This window comes from Nyctereutes procyonoides, unplaced genomic scaffold, assembly GCF_905146905.1.
Source record: "Nyctereutes procyonoides isolate TBG_1078 unplaced genomic scaffold, NYPRO_anot_genome, whole genome shotgun sequence".
Lineage (NCBI taxonomy): Eukaryota > Metazoa > Chordata > Mammalia > Carnivora > Canidae > Nyctereutes > Nyctereutes procyonoides.
This window is the reverse complement of record NW_026575132.1, coordinates 17753042-17769390: the sequence shown is the minus strand read 5'-3', so window position 1 is coordinate 17769390 and position 16349 is coordinate 17753042. Positions and strand designations below refer to the sequence as shown.

The 16349-nt window shown below is 37.0% G+C and overlaps 1 protein-coding gene and 1 pseudogene across 1 annotated transcript in view; one reads left to right on the top strand and one right to left on the bottom strand.

Moving 5' to 3' along the window:
• UNC80 (unc-80 homolog, NALCN channel complex subunit) overlaps positions 1 to 16349 on the bottom strand; it is a 214769-nt gene that overhangs the window by 168344 nt on the left and 30076 nt on the right. The window contains 2 exon segments of the mRNA XM_055345384.1: positions 1678 to 1812; positions 3786 to 4047. Of these exon segments, the coding sequence (XP_055201359.1) occupies positions 1678 to 1812; positions 3786 to 4047 (397 nt within the window).
• Positions 2588 to 3723, top strand: LOC129523053 (putative protein PTGES3L; annotated as a pseudogene).

Below are 16349 nucleotides of genomic sequence, written 5' to 3'. Positions count from 1 at the left end.
CAGTATCAACTGGGAAACTATTAGAAGTACAAATTCACAGGTTCAACCCCATACATACTAGATCAGAATCACAGAAGGTAAGGCCTAGCAATGTATATTTTAATAAGCCCGGTAGGTGATTCCAATACACGCTACAATTTAAGAATCACTGGATTAGAGTATACGATCCCTGAGTCACCACTTGGACCAGCCTGTATTTTCTGTTCCATTTTTCCAGGATTGAGATCAATTTTTCCAGTTGGACAACTTCACGTGTTTGCCAGTGTCCATAAGGAGAGTCAAAAAAGATGCAGGCATGAATTGGTACAAACTCATTACTCCTATTACTCCTACCAAACAAGTTCAAAATCCAGTATAAATAAGAGTTCAGAATTTCTTGGGAAGCTTTTAAAATATACCAATGTCTGGCCTTGTATTAATTCTGACCTAATTGGTCTGGGTTCGGGACTGGGCACGTGAAATTTTATGGCTCCCCAGAGATCCTCATGTGCCTTCAGTACTGAAAACTTATTCCCCCATGATGAGCAACATTTTTAGAAAAACTACAGCCATTGCCTATCACTGCACTGTCAATGAAGGTAGATATGACTGCTTGCTTAGCAACACTAAGCTCATAGGTAAGTTAATAATATGTTCTATGTCCTTCATGAACACACTTGACTAATTATTTTTAAAAATAGGAAATGAAGCTACTACACATACATTTCCTAGTTAATTAGCTCCACATACTTAGAAAAAGAGGTGGAATGGTGGGTTCATAAGAGCATGAACTATTTAGCTTGAAGACCCTGGTTTTGAGTTTGGATTCAACCTTTCACAAACTACCAAAATTTCTAAGGCTCAGCTCCTTTCTTTTTTGATAATAATTAACATTTATTGAGTACTTACTAAGTGCCAAGCAAAGTAAGGATTTTACATTCATTATCTCACTACTACCTCATAACCTTTTGAGGTAACTGTATAATGTACCAAACTTACAAATAAAAGAATCATTTGGCCAGGATCATGAAAGGTTGAAAAGTGGCAGAGCAAGAATTTGAACCCTGATTAGGTGATTCCCAAGTGTACACTCAACTCCATCTTTAATTTCTTTAGAGTTTTAATGAATGCATAATTAATGTTTATTGAATGGAAACCTATGCTTTGACATATAACAAGTTGTGTGGGTAGGAAATCTAGTGATCTGCTGTAAGGATTTTCTACTTTATTATTTTTTGGTTTGTTTTGTTGTCTTTAAGCTGGAGATGACTTGCAGAATAAATGTTCCATGATGATCCCATCACTCTGAGAACTTCGGTAAGACTCAGTTTCTTAGGTGCAAAATATGGAAAATTAGGATCTCATTGGGTTAAGTGAGAAGCATTTATCTAAAATGCTTGATAAAATAAGATGAACCATACAAATATAGGTAGCCATCAAGTCCACCACAACTACCTCCACCATCACACTACTGAAAGTACCCTATACACATCATCAGGATTGAGCTTGGCAACACTGAGAATGGGAAAGAGTCATGCACATAGAGGGATTTGCATAAGGTCATGCTGCAAGCCAGTGTCAGAACTGGGGACGGACTTCTCTCCTCAAGGTTCCTTTCCTAAACCGTCCCATTCTGCAGCATTACCTCGTGTCCTACTGATTACCAAAGTATCAAAGAGCATAAGTGGTTCTACTCACCTTCTTAAAGATGTTCATGCCAAGGTCTGAAGAAAGATCTGGGACTGCAGACCTACGCAAATTGGTCAATGAAACCTTGGAAAAGGCCTCAGGGCTAAGAGATTTTTCCTCTTCATTACACTTCATGGTGAGATCCTTAATAGACAATAAGGGTAGACTTTACAATCAAGGACTAAGGGCTTTATATCCAAAGACTTTTCTTATTGAGATGTCATATTTTTAATAGGGATGTGCCTACTGTTTTGATATTTATGAACTATTTCACGTGTGTGTCCAGACTTTTAGAATCCATATTCTGCTACTGAAGAGATACGTTATACATCAAGTGTAACTCCCATTTGGAGTTTCCAACAGTGGGACCTTGAAGCTCCATATTTGGTAAAGCTAAGAAAATAGGGAGGAGACAGGTATCTCATTTTCTCTCTTCATTAAAAAGAATTTTTTTTCTGTTTAATGATTCACCCAAGGAGATTTTTACTTTGGGCAGAATCATCTACTATTAAAAGAGAGTCTCTCTCCCTCTCACTCTAATATTGCTCATGTTTATTTTCAGAATATGTAGACTTTTTCAGACATAGCCAATTCATGCTTAAGTAAACCAAACAACTGGAATACACTGCAAATCACACTTTTTCTCTACATATCCAACACATAGTATTGATGAGAAAGAGGGAAAGAGAAAGGGTCCAAGATGATATTAGCACATCTGTTTATTAACAAGTGATTTTCAGGGGGATGTCATCAAATTAGGATACAGTCAGTTTATTTTTCCAAACATCTATAATAAATAGCAAGACTGTATATCCCAAGGCAATATCTCTAATTATGATATTGAGGTGCTAAAAAATTTTGAGTCAAGCAAAAGATGTTAAACCATGTTCAGTAAAATGCTAATGTCACACATTTCATGATGTCAGTAATTAACAGTTGTATGTGAGAGCTCTCTATTAACTAGTACTTCAGTTAGCTGGAAGGACCAATTCTCCATTATTCTGGATCAACAGGTCTTAACTCTAGTGTGAGCAAGAGGCATTTCGATACCCTTCTTTAAACGGCAAATTAGATGTTAAAAAGAAGCAAAAGGGTCTAGCAATATAAGAAAGAAGGGAAAGGATAATAGCATCAGAGTAAACCACCAACAAAATAGCACTGGAATAAAGAAATGGATGCATAGGAGAACAAGAGAACCTTCTATGGCCAAAGTTGTGGATTCAAAAGACGATGGACTAGAGTGCCTATTGTGAATCAGACACTGAATGCACTAAGCATTGGAGAAAGAGATGAACAAAGCTTGGGACAAGTCATTCGACTTTCTCCAGAGTACAGATCCCTTCGCTGTAGGGCCATGAGGCAGATTCTGTGGGTGTCCCCAGGATCTAAAGATAGCAGTCCTTGCCTTGGCCTCCAAACACCACTGGGTAGCGGGAGCCACCACGGCAAGGCAGCATGCCCAGATGTTGTGGTACAACAGGCCCAAGTATGTATATGTTCATGGAGTTTTGTGTTGAGGACAGCACCAAGGTACACCTGCTCATCAAAGACCACCATATTGTGTTCAGCTGCAAGAATGCCAGTGGAGTGGAGTTGTACAATGAGACTGAATTCTATGCTAAGGTGAACTCCAAGGACTCCCAGAATAAGCACTCTTGTTACTCCACTACTTGCTTTGTGAGAAAATGAAAGGAGAAGCTGGACTCACCAAAGAGGATATCAAGCCAGTGTGGTTGTCTATGGACTTTGATAACTGGAGGGACTGGGAAGAGGAGGATGAGGTGGAGCTGGCTCAGGTGGAATGTTATGCAGAGCTTCTGAGGAAGGTCAGCACCAAGAGACCTCCCCCTGGCATGGAGGACCTAGATGATGATTCTGACACCTGGGTATGGCTGCATCAGACAGCAGAACAGGAGAGGAGTAGACTGGTGGGGCTCCTGACTTTCTACCAATTGGCTGTAATCTTTGAGTTTGGGCCACTCATCAGGGCTCTCTTGAGTGTTCGAGCTGTGTGTATATATGTGGTAGAGCAAAAGCCAAAGATGCAGCAGATAGATTATAATAAATCTGTAGGAACTGTTAAAAAAAAAAAAGACAATGGACAGAGTTTCTCTTACTTGGGTTTTGTGGGTGTTCACTAGTGAGGGAGCTGCTGCCACCATTGAGCTGCTCCTGGGTCTGGGCAGGAGAGGAATATCTGGCTCTGGGGGCTTTTCAGGCTTCTCTTCCAACATGTGCCGCAGTCTTTGCAGATAGTACATCAGAGACCACTGAGTGCCTTCCTCAGACCAATGGGGCTGCAGTAGGCAGCGAAGAACAGCAACATCAAAGTAGGTGGCATAGCGGGACCTTTGGCATGGAGGTATCACAAGAGAGGCTCTGTTTCCAATGACAGAAAGAAGATGATTATATTGGCAATCAAACATTCCAAGGGGTGACATAACATGACTTATAGCTCTGCTTTTCTCATTTGTTTACTTATTCCTCCACTTATTTTTTGTCTAGTTTACTCTTCTACCCTCCTAACTGGTCTCACTCATTTCACTTTTGCTAGATGTTTCCTGAAAGCAGAAAGGTTAAAAAGAATTTTGAAAGATACGTAGGAATTAGCTAGGCAAAGCTGAGGATGGGGCAGGAGGATACATCAGCATTTCAGTCAGAAGAGAAACCATGCCTACACTAAAGTGGAGTAAAAAATCATGAGTTTTGGGTAGGTGGGGGAGAGTAAGCAATTAGTTGGTATTATTTGGTGAGTAACTTGGGTGGGGATGATGAGGAGTGTCTAGGGAAATAGATGAGGTTCAGATTATGATGTTTCCTTTTATATAATCAGGCTTTTTTTTACCTTGATAGAAATGGAAGTATTTGTGTACTTTATTGGCTATTTTAATCTATTATTGGTGATAATAGTATGTAAAAGAATCAAGGGAAATTGCAAAGTACTAAATGAGTCAAGGTTATGAAGAAAATTTTTAAAATTTTGAAATCATTTTGAAAATTCTATAGCTGTATATTCATATAAAATAGCAAAGCTAATTAAAAAAAATCTCAAGGTTCTGAAATTCTATTATTCAATTTAAATACATGGTAACAGTCATTATTTGGTGTTCAACTTAATTTCACTATAAAATAAGTTTATACAATTACACAGTGTAATACATAATTGTAGATGCCCCAGGGGATGTGAAGATACATAAGCTTAATGTCTGCAGCATGGATATTTCTTTCTAGCACTACACACAGCTTTCTCTGCTCAGCTTCCATAATGTCCAGTAGCCAGCAGCACCCAGGGGCCAGCAGCTTCCCTGGCACTTCTTTTGGAGGTTTTTTAGCAGAGCACCCCTACTAAGACATCTCCCCATGAATAGCATTCTCTAACACCCTAGAGGGTTGGATTTCTGACAAGTTCCAAAGAGTAGATTTCCAGGAGGAAATTCCCAGGAGGTTCCCCTGTGCAGCACCACAGTGACTTCTCTGCAATCTCCATAGAGTCCCAACTTTGCCCTCTCTAACAGGGTCATAATCTCAATCCTGGGAAGAAAGGAATCTCTCCTGGGTGTCTCGTATGACTCTGAAAGTTGGTGATTGCTCCATTATATTTGTGATTCCTATATCCTTTAGAATTCTCTTAACTTATGAGCCACTCCCTCTCTACTCTAATACTCTAGTCCTGTCATACTTAATAATTCTCTATATTAAACTTTCCCTGTTCAAGTACTGTTTAGTTTCTCTCTCCTGATTGAACCAGTCCTGATACATCTAGAAGCTGTGTTTCAGCCACATTGGCTTTCTTACTACTCTTGATTACATCAAACTTCAGAGCTCTTCTTCTACATGGAAATTTCTACCCTGGATGCCTTGGTTTTATCTAGGCTCTGTTCCAATGTCATCCCCTCAAGAGAGATCTTCCTCAACCATTGTGTAGAATGGCCTCTGTCTGCCACTACCCCCATCTCTTCACCCTGTTCCAATTTTCTTCATAGCATGTAGCATAACTTATTATACTGTTTACTTGATTAGTGTCTATCTTCATTTATTTGAATGAATTAATAAATTTCAGAACTCAAGACAAAAATGGAGAAATCAAAGGCTTTTTTTTTTTACATATAAGCAATATGTACATTTTGACAACAGAAGAAAAAAAGAGCTCAATAGAAGTAACAATAGGTAAATGCCATGGGTTCATGGCAAGATGATGAGGAACAAAATTGACAACTTACTATGTTCAAATGTAAATAACATTTGGCCCAATAAGCTGAAGATAAACATCTATTCCAAAATGTAGGGGAAAGAAATGTTAATTTAACACAACTGGTATCAGCAATATGTAGGAAATATCTAACTTTAGGGCAGCCCCGGTAGCTCAGCGGTTTAGCACCGCCTTCAGCCCAGGGCATGATCCTGGAGTCCTAGGATCGAGTCCCACATTGGGCTCCCTGCATGGAGCCTCCTTCTCTCTCTCCCTCTGCCTGTCTCTCTCTCTGTGTGTGTGTCTCTCATAAATAAATAAAATTAAAAAAATATATCTAACTTTCAATGTAGATTTGACCATTGTTCTATATGACTTAAAAAAATGACTACTATCAGGGTAAACTAGGAAAGACTGTATAGGCACTAAACAGGTTAGCCTTAAACATCACCCTCCTACTAAAACAGAATAATACAGGAAGTTGGGGGTACTTGGGGACCACCACAAACAATGTGGTAAAACACTTTTTAAGAAAATCTTAATAAACAACCTTTATTTATTTATTTATTTATTTATTTATTTATTTATTTATTTATTTATTTATTTATTTATTTTGGAGAGGATAGAGTTGGGTGGCGATAGGTAGAGGGAGAGGGAGAAGCAGACTTCTCTGCTGAGATCCCAGGGTTGATCCCAGGACCCTGAGATCATGACCTGAGCTGCAGTCAAACAGCTGAGCCACCCAGTTGCCCCATGGGAGAGAATCTTAAGGAGGTTCTGCACTGGGCTTGATCTCACAACCCTGACATCATGATCTGAGCCAAAATCAGGAGTTGGATGTGTAACTGACTGAGTCACCCAGGCACCCCAAACTGTTATTAGGATACATTCTCGATATTTTAAAGATTTTCATCCCTTCCTCAGTAATCTATAAGCTTAATGTAATTTTCTTTTGTGTTCTGAACCCAGTGTCAACATGTATATTTGTGTGTGTGGGGGGGGTGTTCCACACCACAACCAATTTTCTGGATACCAACTGGGTCCATTCTGTCAACTAAATTCTGACACCTGTCTACCCAGAGACAGCATCAGATTCCACAGGTTAAGGGTTCAGTCCTGCAAGCCTGCTCTCTCTCCTACTTCAGACACCAGTCATGAGCCCAGGTTGTCACCTATGTTTCCAATCAACTGGCCACAGATGGAGATTCCCATGACCTACCCTTCCCCCTACCCCTGAAATTCAGATTCCAATTGCAAGTCCAGGTTGTTACCTGTACTTCTTACTGTCAGGTTTTAAATCAGAAGTTCCCATGATCCCCTCTTTGGATTCAATTAATTTTCTAGAGTGGCTCACAGAACTCAGCAAACCTGTTTACTCACTAGATTACTGATGTATTATAAAAAAAAAATACAACTCAGGAACAGCCAGGCAGAGGAGACACTTAGGGCAAGGTATGGGGAAGGAGCATGGACTTCCATGCCTTCTCTGGGGGCACTACTCTCCTAGCACCTCCTCATGTTCACCAGCCCAAAAGCTCTCTGAATCCCGCCCTCTTTGGCATTTTTTGGAAGCTTCATTACACAGACATATTTGACTAGATCATTAGCCACTGGCAATTGATTCAAATTCCAGCCCTTCCTGGAGATCAGGGGGTGTGACTAAAAGTTTCAACCCTCTAATCACATGGTTGGTTCTCCTAGCAGCCTTCCCCTAGTCATAAGTGTAGTCCAAATGTCACCTCAATAACAACAAAAGTCACCTTTGTTGCTTTCATCATTCAGGAAATTCTAAGGGTTTTAGGAGCTCAGTGACAGAAACAGGGACTAAGGCCAAGCATATATTTCTTATTATAAATCATAGCGTCACAAATTCTGAACAAAATTCCAAATGGATTTATCTTTTATAAATCAATGAGACTATTCTGAAGTTTGACTGGATGAAAGAATAAAACTTTGAGTGTAATCAAGAAATACTTAAAAGGAAGTATAAAGAATGTAAGTTGTCAGATACTAATGTGTGTTTTACAACAATATTTGGCCAAGTAGTGTTAATTTAGGAATAGATAAGAGTTCAGTGGTATACAACATGGAGCTACAAAAGATTCAAATATTTATAAGAATCCAATATGTCAAAAAGGTCTTGCATTAAATTAATGCAAAGGATAAACAAATAAATAATATTGTCATAATGGACTTATTCAGAAAAACATAATTTAGCCTATCTTAAATTGGCATTTTTTAAAAAATCAAGACAGATTATGATTTAAATGTAAAAATATAAAAACATGAGTACTAGGAAAATATTTTGGCTATTTTTTATAATCATGGGGTAGAGAAGAACTTAATAAGAATGTAATAGACCCAAATTTAAAATAACACAAATGCCCATTCCACCAACAGGTAAATGTATAAATAAACTGTGTATGTGCATGTAATGGACCAAGGTCAGAGCTATTGGTATACTCGGTAATTATGCAGAATAAAAGAAGTCAGACAAAAAAAGACCATTTTCATTCATATGAAATTCTAGATTGCAAACCATCTCTAGTGACAGAAAGCAGATCAGCACTACTTGGCCAAATATTATTGTGATCCTTAGTAATTTTTCACCTCCTCATCCCATTCTTTCTCCATCCTCAGTCATCACAAGAAAACTTTTACAGGGTAGTGGATATGTTCATTACCCATTATTGGGATAACAATATCTAATAAAAGAGTTGCAGTCAAAAGTTCTTGTGCTGTTCAAAAGGAGGGTTGAGAGCTTATTGAATTGTGACTTTCATTAGTCAAATATCTGTGTTAAACTTTCAATGATGACCATATCCTTCCTTACAAAAGAAGGAAAATGGGATTTAGAGAAAACTCAGTCAATGAATGAGAAGAGAGAAAAGAAACACATAAAGAGCAAAGTAAATAAAAAGCATAAAATAAGATGGATAATACAAACCCAAAATAGCAGTTATCAAAGTAAATATTGAATATGCTCACAGATAAAAGACAAAAATTGTGACATTAGATTTAAAAAACAAAGTTTAGCCACATGTTAATTACAAAAGAAAATGATAAAATTGGGAAGAGGGAGAATGGTACAGAATGCAGATCTAACTAAAACAAAGTTGGTGCAGCAATGATGAAAGTAGACTTTGATGTTAAAATATTATTAGATATAAAGATGGTCACTACAAAGTTAAGGTAAAAAAAAAAATTAGCCAGGAAGCTGTGCTAACTTAACAAGTATATACCTGATAACAAAATTTCCAAATTCTTCAAGAGACTTGTAAGGGGAAAACAGACAAATAATAACAGTATTTGTTATTCTTAACACACATTTTCCAACAAATAATAGATCAAGCATATCACGATTAGTAAGAATATAAAAGATTTGAATATACACTTAATATTTTTTTCTGCACTTGGAACCAAGTCAAGTTTCAAAAGAAACTGAAGATCTGACATTTCATGTAAGCCTCATCCTCTAACCACAGTGGAATCCCAATAGAAATCAATAGCAAAAGAGAAAGAAAGAAAGAAAGAAAGAAAGAAAGAAAGAAAGAAAGAAAGAAAGAAAGAAAGAAAGAAAGAAAGAAAGAAAGAAAGAAAGAAAGAAAGAAAGAAAAAGAAAAGAAAAAAGGAAAGGAAAGCAAAGGAAAGGGAAGGAAAGGGAAAGAAAAGAAAAGAAAAGAGAAAAGAAAAGAAGAAAAGAAAGAAAAGAAAAAAAGAAAAGAAAAGAAAAGAAAGAAAAGGAAAGAAAGAAAAGAAAGAAAAGGAAAGGAAAGAGAGAGGGAGGGAAGAGAGAGGGAGGGAAGAGAGGAAGGAAGAAGGAAGGAAACTCTAATGGGTTAGTAATTTAGAAACATACTTCATAACTCATGATTTAATAAAAAATTATAATGAGAATTTTTAATATATTACACAGGATGACAATGATCCCATATATAAAAACTTGTGAGACACAGCTCATCTGGAATTAGTGGGATATGTAGAGCTTAAAAAAATGCTTCTAACGAGATAAAGGATATAAAAATAATGAGAGAAGCATCTACATTTAAAAAAGTTGAGAAAAAGTTTAAACAGGTTAAAAAGAGTAAGTAAAACCATGAATAGCAGAAAAAAAGGAATATAAGATAGGAGCATGTTCGGCAAAATATAAAACAAAGGTAGATAGGATTAACAAAACCAAATGTTGTTTCTTTGATAAAACTAATAAAAATTCATCAAGAAATACAGTAAAAGGTGGGATCACAATACTATCACTGAGAATGCAGACATGTCCAGATACAGTGATGATTTTAGAAAAAGGGGAAACATTATGAACATTGTGATTAAAAATGTAAATACCTAGATAAACACATTTCTCCAACCAAACTTTAGACCCACAATCTTTCAAAACTGAATTGTGGGAAATAAAATTTAAAAAATTCATCAAGCCCAGAAGGTTTACAGCCACATTCCATTAATCATCAGGGAAACTGGGATCTCCAGTTTCATACAAATTTTTCCAAAGACAGAAAAAAAGAAGGAAACATTCTTTTCATGAGGCCAGGATAACCCCACTACTGAAACAAGACAAGTACAGCAGAGGAAAGGAAAATCAAAAGCCAATCTCATTTATGAATATTGATGTAAAAATATATAAAATATTAAACTATATTCAGCAATGTACAAATTGTGCTTTTTCCTAGGAATTTAAGCATGATTTATTATTAGAAAATCTAGTATAGTAATTCACGACCTAAAAAGATTATGAGAACATACCCACATGATTTTCTTAATAGTTGTCTTTTATAAAATTTATCATTAGTTTATTAAAGTCAGTAATAAAAATTAGAAAAGTGTTAAAAAAAAAGAGCTGTAATAATGAGATTTTGGTACAGAATCAGGCAGAGTGATGTGCCACTGAAGAGCCCAAAATCAAACCCTCACATATGTGCAAATCTGACAGTCAATAGAAATTAAGTTACAAATCTGCAGGAAAATAAATATTTAAGAAATGGTGAGGGAAAAATTAGTGATTTATGTGGGAAAAAAACACTTCTATTTCATACTGTCATATTTTTAAAAAGCCAACCTGAGATTGACTGAAGACACTGGAAAGCAAAACAGAAGAAACAGAAAAAAAAATATTTATGACCTAGGGTACAAAAGGATTTCTAAAGAAGATAATAATCCAAACTACTTTTAATAAGTATTGGTAAATTTGACTCTATTCACATTTAAAATTTCTATTAAAAAATGAAGTGAGGGGCACCTGGCTGACTCACTCAGCTGAGCACCTGCCTTCAGCTCAGATCATGACCCCAGGGTCCTGGGAAGGAGCCCTACATCAGTATCCGCATCCAGCTCCCTGCTCAGTGAGGAGTCTGCTTCTCCCTCTTCCCCTCCTCCTGCTGTGTTCTTTTTCTTTCTCAAATGAATAAATAAAATCTTTTAAAAAATAAAGTGAAAATTTACAAAGTATAAAAGATAACTGCTATGTATTTAGCCTACCAAGAATGACTATTCTCGCTAATAAAGAATGCTGATAAATCAGGAAGGAAAAAACAAACAGCTCAAAATAAAGGTATGGAAGGAAATTTCACCAAAGGAAAACCTAAAGACAGACGAAAGAGAGAGGTACTCCACTCCATTAATAGTCAGGGAAATGTGGACTTAAGCCACAATCACAATCCATCAGATTTGTGAGAATATAGAAGCCTGAAGATGGGAAATATTGCTGAGGGTGTGACTACCCAGGAATACTCATCACTGCTCGTAAACACAGAGTACAAGTAGGTGCTATCTGGTAGACTTTAAATTGTCCTTATCTTATGATCCAGAAATTCCATTCCTGAGGGAAACTCTATCTTAGAGAAACCCTTGCCCATGTACACAAGGGGACGTGTACAAGGGTGTTTATAGCATCAATTTTGTTTTAATAAAAAACTAGAAAACAGTTTTTTTTTTTATTAAAAAGTCAGTCAGGGGCAACCCAGGTGCCTCAGCGGTTTAGCGCTGACTTCAGCCCAAGGCCTGATCCTGGAGACCCGGGATCGAGTCCCACGTCGGGCTCCCTGCATGGAGCCTGCTTCTCCCTCTGCCTGTGTCTCTGCCTCTCTCTCTCTCTCTCTCTATGTGTGTGTGTCTCTCATGAATAAATAAATAAAATCCTTTAAAAAAAGAAAAGTCAAAGGAGAAGGAGCAAATAAATAAATGTTGGCATGTATTTGGCAAATATTACTTATGTGTTATATGATGCAACAGGCTAGGGTGCTTATTGTGTTCTATGTTATCAGCATGATTATTGTACTCACTTGTGAAAAGACATAAAACTGAACACTTAGGTGTTGTGTACTTTTCTGTATTTCTGTAGAGGACATTAGCTAAGATCTTGGATTTTATCAGTATGGACTAAAAATCTGCTATTCATATATACATAAAGTAGATCTATATAAAGTACATCTCTATATGAACTATATATAACATTCTATACTATATATCATATACACATGTATATAACATCATACATTTATATGTGACATAAATATATGATGTATAATTGTAATACTTATATATGTTAAATATGTATATATGTATGATTAGGTATTATGTTTTTTGCACAAATTAGTCTCATTACCCCCAAGATGATGTGCTCTGCTGGTCTTTTCAAAGTATTCTATTGTCTAACTTTCATTATGTAATCATTTTAATAAAAAGGCTGAGTCTCAAGAATTTTATTAGTTGCCAAGTTTTCACAAGAAGCATGTGGGCTAGACTGAAGATTCAGTGCCCATCCCAGGCAGGAAATCTTTTACTTTCATTTGGCTTCAGCCCCCACTTCCAGACCCATAACCCCTCTATCCTTATTTACCTCCCTGCCCTGGAAGTTTGATCTGCAGAGACTCTACCAACAGCTCCCCTGCCTCTGGTCCCTGACTGAATGTGGCAAAGAGAAGCTCTCCCAGGAGTCTGGTGGCAGAATACTATGTCTTCTTCCCCTAGACTCCTGCCTTCCAGAGGTTGCCTAGGGCTGGCACTGTGACCTTAGGCTGACCTAGGTCATCAGTGGTCACAGGTCTTGTTAGTTACTTGCTCCATAGACTCCTCCACAACTGCTCCCTCCCGTTGCCCCTTCTAGGCCCGAGCTGGTCCTCCTCCTGGAGTAGAGCCACTGGGGTACCGACACTGACTTATGGCTTCCCTATACCCTGCCCAAACCTTTGCTAATAACTACTGTTTTCATCTGGTCTCAGATTGACCAGTGTGACACTTGTCTCTTCCTGAGATGACAGGAGGAAATTGTCTGAGTACATCCTTAAGCTCAGTTTGAGGGAAAGAAATAATCTTGATTCTCATTTCTACCATTTTCTGAAGAGGCTTTCACTACTCTTCCTGCCCCCTCTCACCTCCATTTCTCTTTCTTAAAAAAGCATGGGCTAGCCCACTTCTTTCAGCCTGTTGTTATACCTAGAATAACAGGGTTTTCTCCCTAACGCTATAGTCTTGGATTTATTAAAAAAAAAAAAAAAAAAGGACAAAGTATGAGGTTGGCTGGCAACCAGCTGGGTAATTTTAGGTCCTCCAAGTATTTGCGACAATCCTTGGACTTACTATAAGAGCCTGTGAAAACTATTGTTTTCTTGGCTGGGCTGCTGTGATTAAGGGAGTTATTAGTAGTGCAACAGAATTATTTTTCCCCCATTGGACTAGCTATCTATACCCTTTACTTCCTGCCCCATACCTCAGTGTCCCCAGATGTTTCCAGTTTGTAAATTAGATTAGGGAGTTCCATAAATTATTTCAAGTCCCGAGAGCAGCGTTCCACATAACGAGATGCCAGTAGACAACTTCTTTGAGAATCCCAAGTGGAGAGGGAGAAAAGAGTTTGTTAAAAATGCACATCCCCAGGTCTTACACCAGATTCACTAAACCAGAATTGCTGGGGATAGAACCCAGGAATCTTTATCTTAGACAGTATCTCCAGGTAATTCTTAAACACTCTTAATAAGATTGGAAGGCAATTGCCCTAGAGAAACATGTAATGCATGACTTTTGTACTTTTAGGCCAACATCCAAAACAATTCCTATATGGAAACACTAACTGAAGGATATATTGATGGTTTTGTCCCTAAGGCTATCAAAGAACTAAATTTATGTCATTCTCTACATACAAAATGTGTTTGATGGAAGTAGTTACTAACTGCACAGTTGTGTCCCCTGGTCATTAACTACTCTCTGACTACTCTCTACTCCAAAAATGGACTGCACAAAGCAAGACTCCACCAACTTAAGGCTCTGATCAGAAACTAAAAATGAGTTTTGAAGTTAATTAAAACTTGTTAAGTAAATTCACATTTAAAGTGCTTGCTATTGAAAGAGACTCCATTTGAAACAACAACAACAAGTTGAGGAGCACTCTAGCAAATATTTATAACCCAAATTACCTTCATTTTAGGTGTTATTCAAGGATGAGTTTATTTTTCTTAAAGTGTGAGCTATCCTGGAGTGAGTAGTCAATAAAAATCATCAATAAATGTTTAATTTCATTTAGGACAGCATTATCAGAGAATCAACTTGTCACTAAACCAGTAAAAGTCATTTTAATTAACAATCTAATTAACATGTGGGAGAAAAATTTACATAACTGGAAAAAGATGGTGTGGGGGTTACTATTGTGTGATGTAACAGAAATGCTCTTCTTATTAACTAATATTCTACTATTCTGTAAGTCATTTGTAGAAAAAATGAAAAATTTATGAAAGTATGAATACAACTCATATTCTAAATGGCATATGTAAAAAAATTAAAAGAAGTATACATACAAAAAATTAATGTTTAATCTTCCTGATGAGCTAATTGATTTTTACTTTAAAAAAATATTTTATACCTTTAACATTCTTCTATAATTAGCATATACTTATTTTATATGCATAAAATAAATAATGCATTACGACAAATTTTTTGACTGTCAAAAAAGCTCAGAATTTCTTTTTTTTTCTTTTTTTTATTTTTTTTTTCAGAATTTCTTTAATATATTTTCCATCCAGCTATGGCTTCAGGAAACCAAGTTATTATTAATTAGGGTTGGGGGATGCTGGTAGAGAGCATCCAAGGCAGAAAAACACTCTGGAAATAATAATCTGTGGAGGCAGAGAACTGTGGAAATCAGTCTTGACCCTGTACAGTATTTAACAAAGCAGAAATTAAGTCTGTGCATATGGTAATTGAAGATGAAATCTCACATTAATTTTAAAACCTAGCTACCTGCTCACTGATTGCAGAGTTCAGGGAACAGAGATGTTCTGTTCAGTCAAGGTCAAGGCAAAAGAGATGATAAATTGTATTTGTTTGATATCAGCAGACAGCTTTTGTTTCTAAGATATCTGCATAGCTTTGTTATTAAAGTTCTCTTCATTTCTGATTAATACATGAACTCTTCCAACAAAGACACATTAACATTAGCATTTTCCGAAAGGTCTACCTTGTGCATCATTTCCATGGTAACCAGCCACTGCAGCTAGGCAGAGAGAAGATCTAATTCATTCTTCTAAAGTGCCACTGATTCATGTCTAATTCACATATGTGGGTGTGCCGTGGGTGACTGTGTGTATGTATGTGTCAAGAAATGCATATGTATATAGATGTTTGAGTGTGGTAATCTCAGAGAATGGAAAAAACAATATCCATCTACAAACAAGAAACCCTGAACCTTGCAGTTTGTCAAAGAAATATTACATGCCATTTATATTTGTAAATTTCCAGTGCATACTCTAAGAAAAATTATGTAAGAAATATAAGCTTCAGGATATTTTATGACCTCAAGATTTCACCTGGATATTGTTTTTAATAACTAAAAGTCAGGCCAAAATATAGTAGTTGAGGTAGAAATTACTACACTTAAACTTTTTGGATTTAGTGTAGAACAGAATTAGTCAAGGAGGAATACAAGAATATTTAATAATTGATTGAAGAAAAATGTACAGATATAGTCATAATAATTATATACCAAATGATGGTGACATCATCATCATTACTGTTTGTTGTGGCCAGCCTCAAAAATAGGGTCCAATGATCCCTGTTTCTTGGTATTCACACCCTCATGTGGTCCCTTTCTATACCAGCATTAGTATGACCCATAGCATATAGCAGAAGTGATGGCTTGTCAACTTTAGAGATAGGTTTAAAGACACCGAAGCATTGATCTTGGGTGCCCCCCTCTCTTTATGGGATACTTTCCTTTGGGGAAGCCAGCTGTCAGGTCATGAGCAGCCCTATGGAGAGACTCAGGTGGTGAAGAACTGAAGCTTCTAGTCAACAGTCATCTGAGTGATCTTGAAAGCAGAGTCTCACACCCAGTCAAATCTCTGGATGACTGCAGCCCTGGCCAACATCTTGACAAACCCTGAGCCACAACCACTTAGGTGAGCTGTTTCTGGATTCATGAACTGCAGAAACTATGTCAGATAATAAGTATCTTCTGTTTTAAGCTGTTAAGAAATTTGGGTAACTTGTTTTA